Below are 24,440 nucleotides of genomic sequence, written 5' to 3'. Positions count from 1 at the left end.
CCCCATCCAATCTGGCCTTGAACACTGCCACGGAGAGGGCAGCCATAGCTTCTTGGAGCAATCCGTGTCTCACCACCTTCACAGTAAAGAATTTCTTTCTAATAGCTAATCTAAATCTCCTCTCTTTCAGTTTGAACCCATTAACCCTTGTCCTATCACTACCCTCCCTGACAAAAAGTCCCTCCCCACCTTTCCTGTAGGCCCCCTTTAGGTACTGGAAGGCCACTATAAGGTCTCCTCGGAGCCTCCTCTTCTCCAGACTGAGCAACCCCAACTGTCTCTGCCTGTCCTCATAGGCGACACCACCCTCCTCCCCTTCGGAAGATGGCTTACCTTCCCTGTGGCAGTAAAATATTATTTACACCTCCTAATTTGACATTTATTTTTAAGCAAAGGTTAGACAGAGTTTGCGGTGTTGTCCTTTGCACATTTTTCATCTGAACGCACTGCGTTGCCATTCCCAGTACAGTGTCACCAACGCGCTTCACCTCCGCTGCAAAACAAAGGAAAAACAAAAGAAAATTGGCAGATTGCAAAGCAAACAATGTAGGAGACATTAATTCAGTGACAATTAACTACACCTAGAGTTTTAGTGAAGTGGTCACTAAGCTTAAAGCAACAAGAAGAAACCTAACCTCCAAACCCAACCCTATCCTCCAATAAACCTCCTCCAGGTTCTGTACTGCTCCACCTGCTCACAGTGCAGTAACTGGGTCCTAAACGTAACTGGCACTGTTGGCTTCTTTTAACTAAGATTTTTCAAATTACACTAGTTGTAATTTTAGAATTATACTGTTTTAGCTACTTCATTAGCCAAAGGTTCTTCCATGCTCATTCTAATATGGATAATATTAGAATGATGAACACTTGTTTCATTATTAATCACTGGACTAGTAATGCAAACCTAACAGTGATGTGCTGAGTAATATTCAGCCAATCAGCTTATCAGTTCATCACTACAAGTTTGTCACGTGCACAAAAAGTGGCCAGTTGACCAAAGGATGGCCCAGAAAAACTCCGAAAGAAACTCATTAAGAACTGTACTAAAAAGGTTAAAACAAATCCTATTGTGAACAACAAAATTGAGACTTTTAATAAGACAGCCATACTCTTACACTCAGGAAAAGAAGAAATTTAGGCTTCAAGACAGGCTCAGAGAAGACACAACCCCCCCTTTGGCAACAGGAGAGGGGAAAAAGGCTTTGTGAGAAGCAGGGTGAGAAGAGGAGAAAAGACAAGACTGGGGATACAGGCAGTGCAAGAGTATGGAAGAGCACAGGAAGAAAGTAGAGAGATGATTAGAGGGGGCAGAAAGAACTGTAATTAAAAATAATGACAAGGAAAGCAAATGAAAGTGGTACCACATCCTCTCAGTGGTTAAGTATAGGAAAGAATCCCAATTTAATGCCAAGCAGGAAAAGTGAAAAATCTCGTTTTGCACAGAATTTCAATGGAACATACTGGAGACAGGGCACTTCCACTGCAAGGATGAATTCAACGGGGGAAAAAACCCGTACAATTTCGTTACGGTTCCTTTTTTAATCTCTCTTTTTATCTGAGATAATCTTGGAAAAAGAAAGTTGGGAAACTATCTTCTGCTATATTAAATTGGTGAGGGATGGGATAAAAACAAATCTGCAGCTGCCTGCTAGATCTGAGCCATTAGAGAAGAGAGAGTCCATGAAGCTACAGGAGAAAAATAGCAGATGGTGCTGCAATTAGGCATGGTAGGTTGAAAAAGGAGGAAGGCAGGACAGGGAAATAAGCAGTCTTGCCTATAGGAAGAGCTAGTTAAAACCAAAATGCATGGTATATCTAAAATGTACTAAACCCTATGTGTATCTGCTATGTAAAATGCACTAACTGTCAACCTGTTCCCAAATAACAGTTTAAGTTGCTGAGTTTTCATGCATCTGTGTCCTTGCAATCCAAGAATTAAAAAACTGAAAGAACAGGAAAAACCAATTGGCAGAAATCTTCTCCTTCAATCAACTTTTTTTGCCAAAGGGGGATGGTATGTGTGAGTAAGCAGAGATCTTCTAAAAGCTACACAGTCCTTGAGGTCGTTACTTCTTCAATCACTTGGAATTTTTAGCACACGAATCATATTAAGTATATTTTAATCCACTGCATATCAATTTCATCAATTTCACAGAAGCCCTGGTTTAGCTTTCTCACTCGCAAATTGCATCTCAAATGCAACCAACAGGAAGAACGTGGAAAAGCAAATTAAAAGCATAGACAAAAATAACGAAAAGAATTAAGGTCTTAATACAAAACATCATGCAGCACAAGAAGAGTAAAATTAATTTATAGCCCATTCCCTAAATGGAATTTATACTGTTAAACTAAAATTAAACTTCTCTTCACTCAGATACTTCTCAAAAAATACAGGAAATTCTAACTGAAAAATACACACTCACGATTTGCACTTACTGACCATAGACTGGCGTTTTTCCTGGCAAAATGACTACAACAAGCTGCAGGCCAGTGTAAGTGTTCTTGAGATGTCTGAACATGGGCTCCACACTGTCAGCTCCCTGCGCGTATTTACAAAAGCATGGCTGCCCCTGGATTGGCATTCCTGCATCTCTGGAAATCTTCCTCAGTTGTTCTGTAAAGGACCTAAAGAATTGACATAAATACATTAGATCCTCAGGTAGCAAAATCCATCTTGATTTTGATTCTTATTTTTAAAGGAACAATCCTGTTAAACTTGCTTGTTCAAAAAACTGGGAATTTACCCCAAGTACATCCTCAAATTGACAGCGCCTATGTAGTCACTGAAGGAAAAACACGGGAAGATGAAGAAATTACATTGCATAAATAACACTATTCTAAAAACTTTATTTCCAAAGCAAATTTTACCTTATTTGATCTTTCTACAGGAGATATTGTATAAGCTACTTTTTGCAAAAATCACTGCAGCGATGATATTTTGGATACCCTGCTCTACCACACTTCCATGTGGTACTACCACTACAGGAACGGCTGGAGTTCCTTCTTTTTCTTGGCCAGGAAAACAACCAACAGAAGTTACCAGCGACCGTGTCTCAGCGAATTGATCTAACGTACAAAATAACACAGAAAAAACCCTTGCTAGGTATCAAAGAAAAGGTGTATCCTGGAGGTGCAGACAAACCTTCTCCAAGGATGATGCAAATATAAGTCACACTTCGACGGAACTAGTCAGAAACAGAGACAACCTAATTTTGGCAGAGGCTTTTATCAGTGAAGACTGCTTCAGGCCCCCTGCTAGCAGGGTATGCGGTGTTGCAGCCTGCCTCCTTCTCCTGGCTCTTGTTGACATGGTAGCATTTGGCTGTCTTTCCTTTTGAAGGCCCATCAACGAGGCAGTGTGCCTACTGTAATCAAAAGCACTTCAGTGTAGGAGTCCAGGGCTCTATAAAGTATTCCCAGTCTGGAAAGCGTCTTCAAAGTCATGGCTTCTCCAGGTCAGATGCCTGTAGTCAATGGTGCATGAGCAGTCTGTAAGTCCTGTCCCCATAAAACAAAGGCCAAGATGAGCAAGTAGTGAGGTGTCATAGTGCAGACCTGTAGAGCGGAGTACTTGGTGCTGAGGGACCAACATCCATCCATGCTACATGTGTTTCTGGGATTTTTTTGTCAGTGGGTGTAGTCTGGTGTGGTGGGCTGAATGTCCATTAGTGGCTGAAGCACATCCTCTAGTCCAGTTTTATCCCAAAAAATTCCACACTGTACACTCAGACTGCTCTCCCTGATGGAGAACATGGTATGGCAAGTGGTGACCATCAGGAGCATCACTTCAAATATGCACTCCTGATCCAAACTAAAGCACTAGTGCAGACGCACCTAGAGACGTCCCTCTTTGGTGCTTGGCTTAATGACCAGCATAGTAAACACATGATCCCAGGTTCCAACGCTTAACTGACAAATGCTGACAAAGCCCCTTTTATTATTTTGGAGTGGATGCCCCCACAGGTGTCTAAAAAGTTGCTCATCCTCACCAAAGGGTACCAGATAATACAGTCTTACCAACTGTTGTGGTTTAGGCCCAGTTAGCAACTAAACACCACGTGGCCGCTTGCTGTGGGATGAGGAGGAGAAAATACAACAAAAGGCTCATGGGTCATGACAAGGACAGGGAGGGCTCACTCACCAATTATGGTCACGGACAAAAAACAGACTCAACTTGGGGAAAACACATACTTATTTAATTTGTTATCAATCAAATCAGAGTAGGATAATGAGAAATAAAACCAAATTTTAAAAACTGTCCCCCCACTCCTCCCTGGGCTCAGCTTTGCTCCTGATTTCTCTGCCTCCTCCCCCGCAGCAGCACAGGAGGGTAGGGAATGGAAGCTGAGGTCAGTTCATCACACACTGTTTCTGCTGCTCCTGCCTGACAACCCTTTCAGCACAGAAATTCTTCCTAATATCCAGCCTGAACCTCCCCTGGTGCAGCTTAAGGCCATTTCACCTTGTTCTATCGCTTGTTACTAGGGAGAACAGACAGACCCCCACCTCGCTACAACCTCCTTTCAGGTAGCTGTAGACAGCGATAAGGTCTCCCCTCAGCCTCCTCTTCTCCAGGCTAAACAGCCCCAGTTCCCTCAGCTGTTCCTCATATGAGACATGCTCCAAATCCTTTACTAGCTTGGTAGTCCACCACTGTACCCTCTCCAGCACCTCAGTGTCCTTCTTGTAGTGAGGGACCCAAAACAGCACATAGCACTCAGGGTCAGCCTTACCAGTGCCAGGTACAGGGGCACGATCACCTCCCTGCTCCTGCTGGCCACACTATTCCTGATACAGGCCAGGGTGCCATTTGCCTTCTTGGACATTATCACAGAATTGCTACCACCATTGCTGACTGGCTCAGCCTTGGCCAGAGACGGGTCTGACTTGGAGCTGGGGAAGCTTCTAGAAGCTTATCACAGAAGCCATTCCTGTAGTCCCTCCCCCACTAGTAAAACCCTGCCGCACCAACACAATACACCCACTGAGAGGGTGTGAAGACTTAGTTTCCAAACCCATTGTTAACTTTCATGAATCATTAACAGTCTGTGAGCTTCAGCCCTGCAGCTTGTGGCTTCTTGCAGAAAACAGGCTCATTAAGCATTTTCCCTGGCGAAACAGGCAAAACTCACCACTATAAGCAGAGAGAGTCAGTGGCAGAACATGCAAGTCTAAAACAGTACAGGTTTTGCGCCACTGGAAGTAAGAATGGTGGCTAAGAGGAAAGGTTCTCTCCTTGTTCCTGAGAGGTAAAGCAGGATGATTTTGAAGACTTTTAGGGATTTTGAAGGTGTTTACTCCAACAGATTTGCAGCAGCTGAGTTCCAACTTGCTCGACATGTAACAAGAGGCAACTGGACGCAGCCATATTCTCAGTATGAAGGAATGCCCTTTCACAGTAAGGACAAACTCCATCTAAAGCCATCAAATAATTTTATTTTGGTTCATTATATTGAAAACTTCTGCCTGTCTCTCAAAACTGACTAACTTCTTTTATACAGCATTTCAACTAGAAGAGACAGTGTGAAAGAATAGGAAAAAATCGATTGGCAGAAATGTTCCTGGCAGCTTAGTTCCTGCCATGTACCCAGAGAGAACAAGTCCCTAGCCTTACACAACTGGAAGTAGAAGGTGAGATTCCCACTGTTCACTCATCACTTGTTAGGGAAAAATTCCCAAGCTATTTGGCAAATCATCTAAAGGAACACTGTTACGGCAATACCGTCGTTATGAACAAACACTGTCTTGCATTCACCTTACAAAGAGCAGTTGAGTCACCTGCTAGGGCAGCTGCAAGAGCTGCACTTGCCCATGCATGAAGGGAAAGCAACTGCGTGCAAAAGAAGGAATGAGACAATCAGTCTACACAGGTACGCACACTTTCCCTGATCTAAGAATGGTAAATGTCACCTGCAACAATAATCTTTCAATAATCATGTTCCATCCAAAGATAGGGAAACCAAATTTGAAAGTTTCATTCCAATGCTCCAGGTCAACAAAGCAACTAGTCCTACTCATCTTGCAAATACAGCATCTTGCACATTATGGTGGAAAGTTTTAGACAAAAGTTAGGATTGCTTCCTAAAGTTTTCCTTTCAAGTAAGTTCTGCATGAATAAATCTATCCCATATAACCAGGAAAAGAACCTAAGATGTCATACTTGCTAGCTTTCACTCTTGACAAATACTTAGTGATGAACACCTGTCATTACATCATTTCAGTCATCTTAAACCCTGTCCGAAGGCCTCATTGGTCAGAAACCTGCCATATAGTATAAATTGCTTTTGGCAAGTCTGATTTGGAGGATTTCATGACGCTAGCGTTGAAATCATGTTGGCATAATTCAAATTGAAGAGACAGAACTTCAGAAGCACTGTTAAAGATGCATTGCCATACATTAAATTATTTAACAAAATATATATTCTAAGTAAGTGAAATGATGAGATTTCCATCCATAATAAAGAATAAAATCACCATCTTACGAAACACACTTACTTAAGATGAACTTCAGTGCATTGGCGCTGGGGAGCAAAGCACGCAATTGCCCAAACTTTTATTTCAATTCCAGTGTGAAACTGTTTATTTCTCATGTCCCAGACTCCTTGAACTGGTGTAGCAATTGCTTTATTCTGCGATTAGAAGGAAAAAAATAAAAAATTAAAGAAAAAAAAAATCACAAAACCAAAACACTACTGCAAAAATTGATTTATGCTAAAAAAAAAAACCCAGTTATGCTTCTACTTCTCTCCAACTAGCAGGATATTTATATACTCAGGTCTTTCTCTCCACTGTTCAAAACATCTATCCTATCTTATAAAAATCGTCTATCACTGTAGCAAGACAACTTGCTAGCTGGGTGAAAAATAAAGCTCGTAAGAATAAAGCTCATATTGTTCATTTTCATTGTTGATGGTTTCCTTTGATTATATAAATCAGCAGCAGATAGAAGTTACACATGGATAGTAAGTCTGATTCATGCTTGGTATGTAATGTTAACAAGAACGTACATTTCTACAGTGACTTTACAACTGCTCAGTGAACTTTCCAAGAGTGACTTAATTTAAGTGTTATCAATATTTTACACATCACTAAGTAGAGGCAAACAGTGGTTCAATGTCACTCACACAACTCTAGAAAAAATGTTAACAAGCTGACAAAAGATGATCAGTTGTTCAACTTTGACCTGTGCAACACTTTTTTCTTCCATCAAGCAGACACTACTGTGATGGATTATCTAGAGGACAAGGGATATAATAAGATCACTAAAGTAATTCTGGTGATGTTAATTACCTTAATAAGTATTAGTATCCTGCGGATGTTTTAGACAAGTTACCATGAGGTCTACCTGCTCATTTAGTAGCAACAGCTAAAATTTATGGGAATTCTTCAGGACACACACACAAACTTGGTAATTCATTCTGCAAGGAGCTGTGTCTGCTGAAGGCAGTACCTCCCCGACTCTGACTTTCCAGCATTCATCTGCCTTTGAGCTCTTGTTCCCCCTGGTGCCAGAATAGTTTGTGAGAGCACTCTCCCTAAGCAGGATCAGGACAAGTCAGCTGGGTTATCTTAACCCATCAGTGAAGGAAGGTTGGAGCTAATCTGCCCAATTTTGTCTGAAGAGCTTTAGGTAGAAGACGCAAGATCCTCTCCCATTGTGGGTCTGTGCAGATAATGGTCTGATTTGTGCATAGGGACAGAACTATACTCAGGTGGCAATGCACACTACAGAAGAGGTTTATCAGAAGCCTCCACAAATTAAGTTATCCCAGCTATCAAAGCTTTCATCTTGCATTAAAACAAGACACCTTATATACTGACAGAAAATCCTGTTTCTCAAGCTTGTTTGAAAAACACCACAGTAGGAAGACTATGTCAGAAAGGCCATCTGAAAAGCCATTGTAAAGAAAAACCCTGTGAGTAAATACTCCAACAGGAAGAGATGGCTCTAGAGAAAAACATGCTGACAGAGATAATACTGTAAGATACTTGTCATAAACAGAGCAAAACCATCCAGAACGAGCAAAACCATCCAGAACGAGCAAAACCATCCAGAACGAGCAAAACCATCCAGAACGAGCAAAACCATCCAGAACGAGCAAAACCATCCAGAACGAGCAAAACCATCCAGAAGTTCAGGAAGATTTCAAGTTAACAGAGGACAATATAAAGATTAGTAATGGAAGTTGTCTCTGATCATCTCCAAAAACATTGATTTGAACCACTGTTTGCAGGTTTCTTCTTGCAACACACAATAAAATAGCGTGTGAAGGAAAAATACACACATTTTTCCCCTGAGGTTTACATAAATGTATTTTTAACCTAGCTTTACTTTCAGAAATAAAGCAGCAATTGAGGGAGATGCAAAATGATCATTACATTTAAGGACTTTCAAAAATTAAAAATAAGTTCTAAACATCACACCTATGATGACTATCCCATTACATCCAACATATTTCATCTAAAACAACCGTATCACAGAAGTTATAACAACTGGTCATGGAAGCGATCACAGACTGTACAGTATCTGTTCAACATACCCTGCCTCCGTAGAGGATTGAAGGAGGCTGGAGGACTCTACCGGTCACATCTGTCATTTCATCTTTGACCATTATCCCAAATTCACGAACATAAGGGTCGGTATTAAAACTTGCACTCCGCATCTGAAATTAAAAGGAATGTGATAGTTCTTGCAGAAAAAGAACTTCTTTCTATGAGATTTAAGACTTTCTGTATTTGGGCACATACCCTTTATATACCATCTGGATGGGTGATGCCACGCATCCAGAGCCTGTTAATTCCACTAGGATACATGGATGCCTCAAAATTCAAAATAAAGCACCAAAAAACCCACCCGAAAACCTTTCGGGAGAACGTATTTCTCCCTGATTAATGGAGAAAAGCTTACAAAAACAAGCATAACCAGTGTGTAGTGCACAAGCTATTCAGTATCTGCTAAAGCTAAGAGAAAAATTAAGTCTATCACTACACTTCACTCGTGTTCAACAGACCACTCACCAATTTGCTAATCTCTTCTTGACGGTCAGGTGCTGATCTGGCAGTTGCTCGAATCATAGTGGAAGTCTGATTGTCAGTGAGTTTCTTTATGCATCTTTGTCCTGCCACTATGTTGCACACCTAGAATATCCCCGCACAAAGGAAGTTAAACACAATGACACCGGGTTTTGGTTCCGTTTTTTTCGTTGCTGCACTACACAATTTCTCAAGCTGGCTACTCAAAAAGCAGTTTGTCAACATTTGAGCCTTTTTCCCCTCTGACCCCCTGCCCCCATTCCCAGAATACAGTATTATCTGAAAGTTTACTTGCCTCAAGAGGAAGGTATGTGTGTTTCTGCTCCTGTCCAACTTGTAAACATGGAAGGTGAGGATAGCGTAAAACTAATTTGTGCCTGTCCTTAAAATACTGAGCTACAGTGCATTCAACTGTCTGTCCATTCTCCTGCTGAAGTGGGAATCTATTGGAAATCAAATATGAAAATAAGCCATTACTTTATGTAGAATATCTTCCCACCCTTGGTCAATACACTTCTTGGCACGAGTTAAGCTACTGGAGATTAAGCCTATCTCGCTGAAATGATGCAAGTGTACTTCTATAATTAAATTTCCATCATTGCCACTACTGTGTGTCTTATAGTACCACAGAAGGCTATTTCTGTAACATTCTTGATACTTGAAGCTATAAATTAAGTTTCATAAAAGCAGGTGCCTTAGACACAAAGACTAATGTTTTCTGCTTATTTGGGATACTCGCAGCACTACATTTTATGATATGCCCTGTACAGAAAATAGCAAGCCTATCGTGAGAGTTGCAAAACCCATTATTGCTTCAGAAATGCATTCCTCTCTTTCTGCACATTACAAATATTTCTTTATACGCACACACGTCTGCATATACTTACGTCAAGGTGGCACGAATACTGTCTTTTTATTAATATAATACCTCACTGAAAGAGCATGAAACAAAGCCCAAACAATTAAATACCACATTTAGGTATTGATTAGTTATCTTCTTGTCAAAAACTGGTATCAGTTTCATTCTTTATACTACTTTCTTAAAAATGGGAATAAATACCTTCATATTCAAATTATCTGCAAATCTCTGGTTAGTGATTAAAAATAAACATTTTTCCAGAGGAAAAATAGGTTGGTAATGAGCAAGATTAGAAAGCTGATCCCAACTGGCACTGCTTTGCTAGTCAACAGTTCTGGGAAACATGACACTACCAATAGGGCACCCTGTTCTTTCCATTTGAAGAGATCACCACAGATTTAAAACAAAGCAATTGGTTCAAATGCCATGACGTTCATTATACAATAAAATAGAACAAAAAGAACCATAGAATTGGGAAAATACTTTGAGGTGTATTTTAAATGTATTGACGAATGAAAGTATAATTTTTCAAGACAACTTCTCCTATGTCCATAAGGCAGGCAAGATACTTTTCTGGCCTGAGATTAAATATATGCTTAAGAAGCAGCAAAATACTTTACGTTTGGTGACTTGCTGGTCGTCTGGTGACATTGCACACTCTGTACTTTCTTTTCATTTGTCCACAGTGTGTTATCTCCACCTTTAGACCTAAAAATTTGAAAACATGTATCATCTTTTCTTCAAACTCAAGGTATAAGCCCCCTAAATTGCTACACGAGACCACTACAACTGTGCCATAAAGCTATTCACTATTTCACACATTCTACGAGTGCCAAAGGGTATCCCAGACAGAACTCAAAACACCAATTTATAGCCTTAAAATTCAAAAACCATGAGATTCAGCCAAAGTTCAACAAAGAATTTTAGAGACAAGGCAAAACCTCAAAGCCCCAAGAGTTCACAAATGAAGCTGAACACATTCTGTGAATTCCAATTCTGTACCTCTAAGGAAGTCCAGGATGGTGAAAGGACAAAAAGGGCACGCAACCTCTGTGAAACAAAAAGCTTGCTTATACTTTATGTCTAAACATACAGGGTCTGTGAGACCTCCAACTACTGCAACCAACCCTGAACTAATGAATCAGGGGGAGGGTGAGATGGAAAATACCCATACAGCCTCCAGGAGCCCACTGGAATGAGGCCATGGGGCTTTATTCTTCATGAGGACAAACATCTGTTGCAAACTCCACCAGCACAAAAGCCAAGCCCACCTGAAAGCCAGTATCTTCTAGAAGAATAAATTATCCACCTGAAACCAGCACAACACAGCTACCCATAAAGAAGTGTTTCTAATTTACCATTACCCACAAATACAAGCCTGAACACAGCGTTTTCCTTTATATTACTTTCATGCTCAGGCAGAAACAGATGTGTGTCGGCTGTTAGAGACAGGAAGCTGAATGTGTGGGAATAGGAAAGAGGGGGCTGTAGATAGGAATTTCTTATATATCTGCACATGTATATAAACTCAGGCTGCTGCTGAATAACAGTGTTTATTTCCCCTATCTGTCAAAGGCACTAATAACTTTCCAAACAACATACTTATCTTTCTAGATAATTAATTAGGGCTCAAAATGCCATTATGAAACCTTCAATAAATACCAAGTTGTCATGAATACCTCCAAAATCTCTATCATAGTATTTTCATTAAAAGATAAACTGTTGCCTCAATACTTCAAATTCACAACTAGCTTTGCTGCAAATTTTAGATGATGACTTCTATCTGAAGAATGAAAAACCTCTTGGAAAAAAATAGCAGTAGCAGCCAGCAATTCAGTGTCTTGATTATTTTTTCAAAACATTTACAAGCAGTACAAACTCAGCATTTATTTTTTCTTGCTAACTCTAGTTGGGCAAAGATGATTTTATGGACATTTTGTGGAAACAAGGAAGCTGCAGGACAGATTTATGGAGTTTGTTTTTCTTTTTTAACTTGCTTGCTTTCTATCAAGCACATCACGAAGGAATGACCTCGATTTTCCAGAAGAAACCTTCACTGAACACCACCAGTCAGATTTCTTCCTCCTACTATTTCGTTCAGCCATTAAATATTAGAATTACTGTAATTTACTTCCAGAATAGAATATGTGTGAATACCTAAGTATGCAAAACCACATTGCTAAATTATAAGTAAAATCTGGAATATGAAAATCTTGACATCAGTAATTGGAAAAAATAAAGATCAGATAATTAAAAAAAAAAAACCAAACTATGAAATCCCAGTCTTTGTAAACGTTTTGAAATCATCAGATTAGGAACTGGAGTATCTTTGTCACGGAACTGGGATTGGCATTACTGGTATGTTTCAAAGTGAAAAATATGAAATTTTTGTATTTGTATTTACTCTAGAGATGGAAGTACTTTAAGAAGAGTAAAGCACTACAGTAAATATAACTTCTAAATACAATAAAACAATATTCATTTGGGAAGAAAAATTGTTTTTAAGGCCACTGACGTAAAAAGGGATGCTGCTCTACATGCTGAAAACATCTCAGTAGTACCTCTGCACCAAGATGCTCTCAGATGCCAACACACATCAGTAACTTTGACATGACACTTAAGTGGTGGTGAGGCACAAAAAAAAAAAAAAGGTATGTCAAGAGAACCTATACTTAAATGAGGAAAAGGTTGCACAAGTCACAAGCCAGTAACTAATTTCATTAAAATAAGTCATCGTCCATCTGCTAGAAAGTTTCAGTTCAGCCCATCACTTGGAATAAAACACACCATCTTCAGGGTTTCACCAAAGCACTTTCACTGTGGACAAAGCCAATTAAACTACCATGTATTTGCCACAGGCAAAAAGCACATGCATATATAGTTACCACAGATCCTTTAATTCGTGGTAATTCACTTTCTGCATACCTGAGCCCTAAATGTGGCTGGTTCAATAAATAAATAAAATGCTCATGTAACTCATCAAATCTGAAGCCACACACTTAGCGGAATGGACCCAACTTTGCTTATATTCACGAAGCAACTCTTGTCAAGCTACAGAGATTAACCAATGTAGGAAGAAAAAAGGCCAAGTAGGCTGGAACATAACACTGATCAGTAGACTTCTGAAAGTCCTGAAATACATGTCAGTAATCAAGTGATTCTTGCCTCTTAGTTTTCCTCAAAAAATCTATGTGTACTGTTTGCTGTGATAATCTGTCTCCCAACAAGGCAACGGCTATAGAAAAATATTTTGAATGTGTAGTGGTAACATATTAGACAGAATAAAGCAATTTAATTATTACCTTTTATTTCTTTGGTAAACTTTACCCGTTGAGAATCTGTCAGAGGTTTTTGTTGTTCTTCAATACTTTTGAAGTCCAAAACTTCACATACAAACTCGATAACTGGCTGTGCTTTGTAAAATGCGGTGGCAGATACTGTCGACAAAAACGTTAATGCTGTATTACAACAATACTGAGGAAATTTTTAAGAAATCCAACAAATGGAACTCAATTTTTGCATCTCCATTGAAAGAGAAAGAAGGAACAAGAAAAGGTTTTTTTGTAGGACGTACCATCAATATTTAACATCATTTTCCACAATGAAGGTCTGACTGATTGATGAAAGCCAAACCAAACTTCTCTGCCACCACCCAATGGATTTGAGCATCCTTCTGATGCTGTAAAAAAAGATCGCCCCACAGGAGTATATCTGCAATGAAGAAAATAAATTCAGAGCATAAAACTAAAGAAAAAAAACTACCCTGCAATAAAGCCATAACAAATGCAAATTCCTATTCACAAAAGCACAGAAATGTCAGTGTTTCAAATTACCAATGATCTGAGATTCCTGTCAGGACTCAGGTTACAACTCCCAAAATCCAGCTAGTTACAGTAACAAATCAGCTACTACTCATCTTTGTTTAAATTTATTTTCATTAAACTCCTCAATATACCTACTAATTCAAACAAAAAAGCATTAATAACTTTTTTTGGTACTCTCAAAAATTCAGCTATGCTTCAGTAAGAAAATAATTAAATGCCTCTGCAATTAAAACAACAATGTAATAACCTCTCCCCTTGTGCATAGCTTTCTTCGAAATCCAGGGAAACTTTGAGCGGGTAAACAACTGATATAACATATTTTTGATGCATCTTTCATCTTGGTAATTCGGTACTGCTCACTTAATACCAAACTAATCAAAACCAGCCCCAATGTGTTTCTCTGAAGAAGGATGTGTGACTAACTAGTCTGGGCTGTTTTCTGTGTTGCAAAACCTGACTAAAGTGATTCTGTTTTTTTTATTTTTTTTATTATTATTCTTAATGTGAGGATAAATTCAATGTAATATAACAGTATTTAAAGATATTTACATAAATTTAACTCATTTTCCCTGTTTAGCGCTTCAAAATAGGAAAGTTCAGCCCTACTAAGCTTTGGTCTTTCCAACTGAATGTAATCAGAACAGTGGTCTTGAGCAACTTGTCTCATGGCAGCGGAATTAAATTCAGTATCTCTTGGGTTTTACTGCAAACACTGTAGATCCCACTTGCTTGGGAAAAAATCCAAATACTTTCCAAATTTTTCTTTACTATGAAAATAGCTATACTGGGTGACGTTAACAACCCCCTAACACAGCATCCTTTACACAAAATTGGCAATAAACATCTTCCCAAGGAACACAGGAACAGGGTAACGAGTTTTAAGACCACCCTTACATACTACCAACCTCCAACTACTTTCCACTCGCAGAGGGCTTCCTTCTCTGAGGCCTACAGAGAAACGGGGTAAGAGTGAGATGGCAGGGCACCCCCAACCTGAGAGCACATAAACATGGAGTGAGCCTGAAGACCAGCGGGGAAGGGGGCTTGTGTCCAGGCTGGAGGCTACTAATTCCACCAGATGAGCAAAAAAGCACCGTCTTGCCTGAGCATGCCATCTGCTACAAAGCTATTATTTTGGTTGAGCTGTGAAAGCAAATCCTACCCAAAAAGCCACTGAAGCGATTCAAATAACAACACAACCTCCTAAACAACGTCAAGGTCTTCCCCTCACCTCATGGAAGGCAAGTGCCTCATCACTACATCCAGTGCCTGGATGGTTTCAAACGGGACACTTGGCAGCCGACCAGAAAGAGCATCATGTAAAGCCTGCAAACTCACACAGGACATCCACTTTATAGCCACCTTAAATATTCTGTCCTTTCCTTCTCCTGGCAGCGTGACCTCCAGCTCCACCTGCAACAATGCCAAACAACAAACCAAGATGATTCTTTCCATTTAAAGGGGAAAATGGAACGGGCTTGGAAGGGACGATGGATTCCTCTGAACAGCGCTATAAAGCATGGGAGGAGACAAAAAGCAAGTATGAAGAAACAACATACATTAGGTACAGCCTCTTTTCACATCTAGACCTTTCCAAAGGTGTGATTCAGAAAGCTGGCATGCTTCCCAGCTGGCATCTATCTCCTTCTTGGAGGCAACATTATAATTTGGAAGTGCTTGCATATCAACTGGGAGGTCTCTGTGAAGATCTGATAACCTGATTTCAGATACTCAACACATACTAATGCATCACCGCTCATGTCAGCTCCTGCATGCCTAAAATAAAACACAGTCTGTCACTACCTGCCAAGATTCATGAATTTCTGGTGTTCACTCTCTAGATCACCAGAGTGCTTTATATACTATTACTGTAGACGTAGTTCAAACAAGAGAAAATAAAATCCACAAGGACTTTTCAAAGAGGAAAAAAACCAAACACCACCATCCGAAACAAAACAAAACAAAACCCACAAAACCCAATAACCCAAAAACTTTTTTTTTTTTTTTTAATACCAGAGAAAGAATGAACGATGACCCCCAAGTACTAGTGATGCTATCAGGCAGGAAACAGGGGCCCTCCTTTGACACGTTATGCTCTACTTTGAATTTTTTGTCTCAAAAACACTGGCAAACTACATTATGGTAAATTACTTTAGCTGATTACTTGTAATGCTGATTTATCCTCTTCATTAAAACAAAGAAAGCCTGAGCACCAAAGTTCTTAAACCAACTAAAATTAAGGCTTGTCTGAAATGATCAGCAGTTCTGAGAGCTACGACAAGAAAAAACAAGATCAGAGTATCCTTTGTGCTGGCTATAAACAAAAACATTGCATTTTCCTGTCCTAGGGAGCTTACAATTTAAATATAAAAGGCATCCACTTCACAGATGAACTGTAATTAGCGGGCTAGCAAACATAACACAAGGGTAACAGCAAGCTAACGTATGCAATCGTTTGGTCTTTCGTGACAGTTAGCTTCTTCAGTCAAAAAAATACAGAGGAAAGATAAAACATAATAAATCTTACTGTACGCCAAAAAAACAAGTTGGCAATTTACAATAGGCAGTCAAAAAATCAGTACTACAGCCATATCTCTCCTCTAGTACAAACATTATTCACCAGGAGACTCTAGCAGAAGGAGCAGCTGTATGGCTATAGTACAGCAATGGGAACTGGAGTCTGCAATTGTGGGGTTGCTGGTCCAAATCTGGCCCATGAGGTTAACTCTGCTGAAAAGATCTGCAAATAAAGGTACAGGCTTTCAGCTGACACAGCTTGGACGCTTCCTATGAAGCTTTTTTTTCTCCACTACACCATCAACAGGTCTTCAACTTGCATCTCATTTACAGCAGATGGAAGAAAATTGTCACACCTGAATTGCATTTTCCTTTAAACTTCTCCTCCAGCTTGTCTGGAAATCTTAAGCTATGGATGTAAGGAAGTGGTCTGCTTCTATCACACACAGTCATTAGCAGTACTTCAAACAGACAGAGTCAAGAGGAGTAAGATTGTGGCCATAGACAGAATTAACACTTTCCTTCTGAAAACGGAACAGCAGTGGCATTTCTGTGTCAAACTGCAGCTCGGTTCACTTGTAATTACTGTTTTTCTAATTAAAGACTGCTTAAGTTCTATGTTAGGATATATCAATTGTTCTTGAATCTTGCTAGGTGAGAAAATTTTCAAGTTCAGTTAAAATTTAGTTCTAGCTTTCAAACACAGGAGGACATTTTAAGGAAATACACAGCAGTTGAGTACAAAGCCATTAGAGATGAACTGGGCTTGCTGTTAAAACCTACGAGGAAAGAGGAGACTATTAATATCTTCATACCTTGTCAGTGTTCTATACACTTCTTTCTTCTCAATGTGTGCAAGTAAAAACTAAGAAAATATTCTGTTAATATTTACATATGCCATATTTGTTCCAAAAGGTCTAAAGAAATTAAGAAATTAAAGAGTGAAAATAAGGTACAATAAGGAAGGAATGAAAATAGGTATGATAACCACGAAGGCCAAGCAGAAAAGTACTTATATAATAGGAAAAAAGTTATTAAAGAAGCAGGGTTGTCGGCAAGGCAAAAAAACCCAAACAACCCACCCCAGAACAACCACTAGCAACAAGAGATGACAACAGAGTGTGCTAATTAAGTTAAAGAGCAACAGGAAGGGGGGGAGAGAGAAACGTTGGCAATTTTGTGTCAGCCTTCTGTTTAGCAACAGTTGTTCCACTACCGATGCACATGGCAAGTAAATCAAGGTCGTTTTCCACCTCGATTAAGGATCATCTATCAATCATTATATGTTCATGAATCTTTTCAATATGATCCTGATCCTAAACGTAATCAGATGTGCAGTAAACTTGCCACATTTGTTATGTACAGAACAGCCAAAAAACCACCCCAAAAAACCTAATTATGCTGGAGGAAAGTCCTAATACTTGCAAGCTCTGCACTGATTTAAACCATGCTTAAACCAGTTTAACACCATGTGAAAGTTTCCCTCATTAAGCTAAATTTCCCCATGTCCAATTTAACCAGCTGAAGATTCCTTTCTGTTAGCTCTTTCCTCCAGGGTAATAACTTAAATATATGTATGGCAGAACAACCGACTAAGTCCTATATCCCATGGGAAATAAGGAAAAAATGAGTTTATTAAAAGTGAGACTAAAAGTGAGCCACAGATTAAACTATCTGAACCATCTTGCAGTAACCTCCACTAAAAACACTCTCCTCAGTGACCGCCTTTTGCAAATGATCACCGCTTTGGCTAGATAATTCCGTCCCACACAAAATGGTTAACCAAATCATTAAAGTCATCCTTTTCCCAGGTGTAGGTTACAACGTTCATTTGCACAGACACAAAGGAATTGGGGCATCAAAAGCATTTCCTGCCGACACTGTCACTAGACTTCATTTTTACCACATATGATTTAGTATACGTGGGCTTTGAAATCCAAAGCCTCAAGAATCAAGTCCTATTCAGTCAGCAGGCATTCCGACACCAAAGGAACAGGAGGAGGGGGTCATCTCATCCCGTTCCCAATCAGAGTAGGGTCAACTTGCATCTCACCAAGTCTCATTAGATCTCAGAATTAATTTGATCCCAGTTTGTTTATCCTCCATAGGTAAACTAGTTTTCATTTATCTGTACTTATTAAATGCAGAACTTCATACTTGTCATAAAACATATTGTCAGTCATCCACAATTTGGACAGTATTATAGTTACAAAGTAACTCTGCATGCATCCGGAGGACTTGTTTAAACCCCTAGGAGACACTCATCAAGTATCATTCCATCTTTGGCAAATACTTTGCAATCTGATACGTCAAATCTGTAGGAACTGGAATATTCTATGTGAAAGCAAATAAAAAAAATCTCTAATATTTTTAATGATTCCTTTACAGTTTTCCCAGACATTACCTTATCAGTTAATGAAAAATAATTAAGACTGGAGCAGAGACTGACCTTTACTGCATGACATTCACTCGAATACATTTGGGTGAAATAAAAATTACATACATGAGATTAGGAGCTTGATTCGGGTAGAACTATTAACTATGTGAAGCACTGCACAGGCATACAATGAGACCGTTCATGCTGTCCTTTGCTATTTCATAGCACACTACTCATGAATTTCAGAAGACCTGAGCTCTGTTCCCAGTTTTATCACATAAGCAAGTTTCCACATTTCTCTGTATTTTTCTTTCTTCCTTACATTTTACTTTTGTCTACTGAGGTTGTAATCAACTTCCATGGGGCAGGACAGTCTTCCCCTGTAACTCTGCGTGCTTCACCTTGCACCCACAGCAGCAGGGTAAAATGGCCTCTGGCAACTACTGTATTACAAACAAGTAACAAGAATGACTGTGTCCTGAAATGCTCATCTAAATAAAAAAGGTGTTCATCTAATAAAATCTGATATTAGACCACAGACGTGTAGGCTAAATTATTTTATAGGGTCTGCATGTTAGCATGTTCCAACACAGTCCCTTCTACTTCACCAGTCCACGGGCACAGACACAGGCACACAACCAGAGTGACCAAAGAGGTCACCGTCCCACATACAGAGCTGGCAAACAGAACATGAGAGTCCTCTTCAACTGCCCCAGGGCTAAGCTAGCAGGTTGTAACTTGTGCAGTTTAAATTTCTTTGGCTCTCACGTCACAAAGGATTAGGGAAGAGGTTCCATTCCAAACAGGCAATGGCGGGATGGAGGAGTTTCTTCCAGCTAGTGCACAGCAAGAATCAGCTTACAGCGGGTTCTGATGAGATTAATGAGCTGACACAACAGCTTGCTGCTGCCCAGAGGGGTGCTGGTGCTCCCACTCCCCTCTCCCACACTCAACTGTGCTTTCACTTTCTCCCTAATGCCAGTATGGAGCTTGTCTGTCGTCTTGGGCAGCTGATCCAACTCACCAAACCAGCAGAAACCACATGAGTGGGGAAAAAAAGAGAGGGAAGAAAGAAGGGATATGGAAAGGGGAGTGACCATTTTGATGGCAACAAGCTCACACTCTGTCCTGGCAAACCACACCCTGAGCAAAGTGGCAACAGAAGCAGACATCTATTCCAGAAATATAAAATCAGTTTCTATCACTTATTAGAAAGGCTTTGCAAATATTACATTAAAATCTCCAATTAGAAACTTTTCTATTTAAAACTTACTTTCTCTCTCCCAATGGGAAGCGGCATAGCTGTATAAAGGTTTTTTCTTCCATCAAACACTGGTTTGCGATCCCCAAAAATCTGGGTTTTAAAGTGCTGAACCATATGCTCCACTATTTCTCTGAAAATACAAAAAGATTACGTTAACTCAACTTTTTACTTTCAACATTAAGTAGCAGATGAACACTAACACTAATATTTATGAATAGAGGCATTAGGTAAATGAAAGGGTTGTCCACTGTTGGGTATTAAAGGCAAGATTTGTTTGACTGATCTGAATTAAAGCAACCTTTTCACAGACTAAACTGTTTTCTTAAAGCCACTATTTTTAGCTTTTTCAGATTGAAACCTTCCTTCCTCTTTTCTGTGACCTACTGAAAGTGCTAAAGCAAAAGCTTGTGCTCTCTCATGATCAAAACGAGAGGTGCCTGGTGTTCTCCTGGGGCTTCTGCTCCCCTGTCCTACAGCCCTTGCTGCAGAGGACCATGGACCAAAGGCTCAGCAGCCTGAGCAGCTTTCAGAAAAAATCACTATCCAAGCTTATAGCCTTTGTGGAAGGATGATAGTTCCTTGACGACAGTGACAGGCAAAGTTTTTGCATCATACTGAGAAAGATTATTTTTAAATGTAATTTTTTAATGTACACAACAAAACTGGTTATGTGCATTCACTGGGACCTGTCCATATTAAAAACACATATTCGTTTAGGCACAGGTGGAATTTGGCTGCACGTTTGTACGAATGAGGTAACCACTCACAAAGTTCTTCTCAAACCACAATGTTTACTCACTGGTCATGCAAAGCAGTTCACCAGCTGATGAGAGGCCTGTGGAATAATAACACCCTTTGATGCCAAAGGTCTTTGGTCCAAATGTCCCAAAGAGCCAACCCTTCAGGCTATCTGTATCACAAGGCTGTACAATCTGAAATCCATCAGCAGTCTGCAATACACTGCCTACAAGATCCTTAAGATACAGCTTGGGGCTAAAGGGCATTAACAAGTTAAACTAACACAGAAAGGAAACTCCTGCACGCTCTTTCTTCAGCATGGTTGTCAACTGGCAGCTCAGAGAGGCTGCAGACAACTATTTCATATACCTTGACTTGGAAAGCAATTAACCCAGCATACAGTTAGATGATATAGCAATGCAAAAGCTGAGATGAAATTGAATTTATTCAAGAAAGGAATAAAGACTGGTTTAACTGATAATTTCTTTGCTGTGTGCCAAGGCTTTAAGAAAAGTTGTGACCATTGAAAGAAGCTTGCCTGACCTCCCGAGAAGTATGAATAAAACCTGACCCAGTAATTTCTGCCTCAGGTCTGCAATGTCTGACTGGACAAATACGTAAGTTGGAAGGTGGAAGGAAGGTGTTTTTCAGCCTTGAGTTAAAGACTGAGCAATGGAAAACCCATTCTTTTACTGACTACGTTCTTCTGATTGTGAACTACTTTATATAAAAACGAATATTTCCACTTAATCAAGCTTTCCAAGCTTCAAACCACATTTAGCAACAGTTCTTCTCAGCTGTGGGCAGAGATATCTTAATGAAAAGTAAGCTATTTTCTCCATGTGAAGTTAAAAGAAGAGTTATCTTCCAATTCACTAACTTCAGCCCTTTGGGACTACCGTTCTACTAAGATCACGCAAGCACACCAAGAACTCAGGGCCAGCGACAGCAAGCAGAGTTCATCTTGAACCTTGTACAAGTCCAAGCTGTCCTCATCAATTAAACTGAGGGCATCCATGGTGCAGAACCAAACTCACGTTGCCCACTCTGCCTATCTAACTATCCCAATAGATCTGGGCTTTCTGCAGCACCTGAAGAACTGTGGCCAGACTGTATTAATTTGGCACAGCAGCATGTTGTCTCAGCTGTGTGTTTTCCAGTCCTGTTCCAGCTCCCATCTCACCAGCACGGAACTTAGATGCACGCTGCATGCATCCCTGAAGAGGGTCTACAGGGTCATAGTCCAAGCTGTAGTAAGTCCTAAAATAAAACTGGAGGATGAAGCTGGGACAAATGAGGGAGTAGCGTAAATGAAAATAAAATCTCCCTCTATCCTTTCTAGAGGTTACAACACAAAGTAACAATAAAAACTATTTACTATAAATACACATCTGAATTACATAACCAAAATACTAGAAACGTGTAAGCCAGCTGAAAAAAACTATCACTCAGAACTGGACTACATGTGCATCCTGCATAATCCCATATAGATATATATAAGCACACACAAAACTATAGGTATACATGTAGGACTGAAAGGTCACAGCTCACAAAAATGCAGGCGCAGGTGAGTGCATGTACATATGCAGGAATAAACACCCAAAAGAAAAAATATACACTTCACTAAGTTAATCCAATTTGTATTCTTCCCACACTGCACTGAGAAACATGCACCATACTACTGTCGAACGCATTTAAGACATCTTTGTTTACTGCAAAAGGCATTTAATCTATGTAGTTTTCTATCTGTTCCTATTACCACAACATAGGGAGTGTCTAACCTGACAAAGCAGAGCATGTCAGAAGCTGTCAGCGGAGAAAGAACTTGCTACTGAATATAATCTGACTTTTCAGGCAATAATTATTCAATAAATAATAATTATGCTCTCTGCCATTGATGAGCAAGTACCCACACACCGGACCATAACAGAGGTGATCACACAGAACCGCAACACGCACAAGAGCTGTGCAGCACTCTGCTCCCAGAGGAGCTCCAGAGGCACAGCAACCCACGCCAGCCAGCAGCATGCCAGTTGTCAGGGCTGGAGCTGGTGGCAGGGATATTGGCTAAGGAAAGCAAAGCTCTTACAGCTCCCACTATGAAAAAAGGAACTGCCGAATTTTTTTTTTTTTTTCAGTGCTCCAATGCAGCAAAAGCATCAATGAAATCAGCAGGGCTGCCCTTGGGCAAGAAGAGAGTTCAGCTTAATGCACTTACAACGGTGTTAGCTTTTAAAACTGAATTAAATTCTCGGCTAGCTTAAAAATTAAATTTATAATAGATCAGCAGAGGAAAAAAAACAGGACAGCAAAGCGTAGCGATGTGCTTTATGAAAACGCTCATTACCAACTCTTTAGGATAACAACGGACAATGCACTCTGTTTATTAATTCACGTTAAGAAAACTTTGGCTTTCGGGTGGCTTTTTTGACTCCACACTTTGTTCATGTTCATGACTGCATATTCCACCCATGTGACCTTTTTTAATAAGGAAAGGTTTTGCTCTTCAATATATAAACATGCCATTCTGATCCTCTACAGTCAAGATGTAGGTAGTTATGATGATGACATTTGTGGTTTCCAGTTAGTGCCAAGTCTTGTCCTCAAGTTTCACTTCTGGCAACACCACTCTTTCCCAAGTCAATGAGGTTGCCACGCTGTGACTAATAGGGCACATATGCAAAATGCAAGATCTAACTGCTTGTTTCCTTGGCTGACTGATCTATGTTTTCACCTTGCTATCTGTTTCAGGAGCATATCTTTCCCTTATATAGAACCTACTGAGGAAGGATAATTTCTTACCTAATTTAGTCCTCCACGATCCTCTTGCAGCAGCACAAACAAACGGGTTTTGCTTCCCCTTGTCAGTAGGGGAAGATGGGAAAACAATCTGGTAACACCAACTCCTTGCTGAAGGACTTGTCAGCCAATTGCACTCCAATATTCAACAAAGCAATACTAAAAATCATATTTATCCAGTTGGCTTATACTGACCTAGCTCCACTGGAGTTCATACAGTTTATCCATCTATCACCTGTGGCTTTGATCAGCAGTACCTTAAGATGCTGACAAATTCAACCAAAATAAGAGAAGATTAGCACTGAAATCTTGGATTGGTACAGAGATACGTGGTGAAAAAAATGCCCGTTGATGGATACTCAAAGTTGGAAGCTATCAGTACAAATAACGACTAAAGACAGACACATCCTCCAAGCCCTCACAGAGCTCCAGCATTTTCAAAGGAAAACAAGAATGTAAATAAACTGAGGAAAAGCAAAGCACAGTATTACCTGTTAACTCTTCTAGGGCATTTTTCTGGCTTTATATCCAATTCATAATGGTAGATATCTATTTTAGGAATGTCCATTTCAAAGAAGTTGGCCTGCAGTTTGATTGTTCTCCCAGAAGTGCCAAAATCTGGTCGAGGAGGGGGTTTAAAGGCATATCCTTGTATTGGTGGTGGCAACGGTGGAGGAGGTGCAAGCACTGAAAAAAAAAAAAGAGAAAGCACAAATTAGCCATCAGGTGTATCAAATTGACAGCTAAACAAATTTACAGGCTATTTGACTAATGAAGCACAGCACATTTAAACAAGTACCTTTTTTTAAACAATCTAAAAACTGAAGAAAACCCCAAACACCCTGCTATCAGGAGTCCGTGAATTCTGACCGTCTTATTCCCATGCTGGTTCACCATTTGCTGTGTTTCCTAGCCCTGACCACTGAACAAAATCTTAAAATTAGTCACCTTTTCCTATACTACAAGGCAGCTGGATGGGAGTTTGAGCACTGCTGGGAAAGTGAGAACCAGATCTTTGTCGCAGGGAAG

At 39.9% G+C, this 24,440-nt stretch overlaps 1 protein-coding gene across 1 annotated transcript in view; it reads right to left on the bottom strand.

The window, feature by feature from the left end:
• The window catches only part of AGO2 (argonaute RISC catalytic component 2), a 32,435-nt gene extending 8,441 nt beyond the window's left edge, over window positions 1-23,994 (bottom strand). Inside the window, exons 1-12 of the mRNA XM_086465918.1 lie at window positions 23,903-23,994; window positions 19,884-20,004; window positions 14,948-15,129; window positions 13,467-13,603; window positions 13,195-13,329; window positions 10,513-10,600; window positions 9,329-9,476; window positions 9,019-9,138; window positions 8,541-8,663; window positions 6,496-6,629; window positions 2,441-2,625; window positions 334-493 (exon numbers count right to left, since the gene is read on the bottom strand). Coding sequence (XP_086322044.1) covers window positions 334-493; window positions 2,441-2,625; window positions 6,496-6,629; window positions 8,541-8,663; window positions 9,019-9,138; window positions 9,329-9,476; window positions 10,513-10,600; window positions 13,195-13,329; window positions 13,467-13,603; window positions 14,948-15,129; window positions 19,884-20,004; window positions 23,903-23,979 — 1,610 coding nt within the window. The 5' untranslated portion in view covers window positions 23,980-23,994. The remainder of the gene's footprint in view (window positions 1-333; window positions 494-2,440; window positions 2,626-6,495; window positions 6,630-8,540; window positions 8,664-9,018; window positions 9,139-9,328; window positions 9,477-10,512; window positions 10,601-13,194; window positions 13,330-13,466; window positions 13,604-14,947; window positions 15,130-19,883; window positions 20,005-23,902) is intronic.
• Window positions 23,995-24,440: the final 446 nt, after the last annotated feature.

This window comes from Leptosomus discolor, chromosome 5 (assembly GCF_034619465.1).
Source record: "Leptosomus discolor isolate bLepDis1 chromosome 5, bLepDis1.hap2, whole genome shotgun sequence".
In the NCBI taxonomy this organism is placed as follows: Eukaryota; Metazoa; Chordata; class Aves; order Leptosomiformes; family Leptosomidae; genus Leptosomus; species Leptosomus discolor.
The sequence above is the reverse complement of the archived record's forward strand: the minus strand, read 5'-3'. Positions and strand labels throughout refer to the sequence as shown.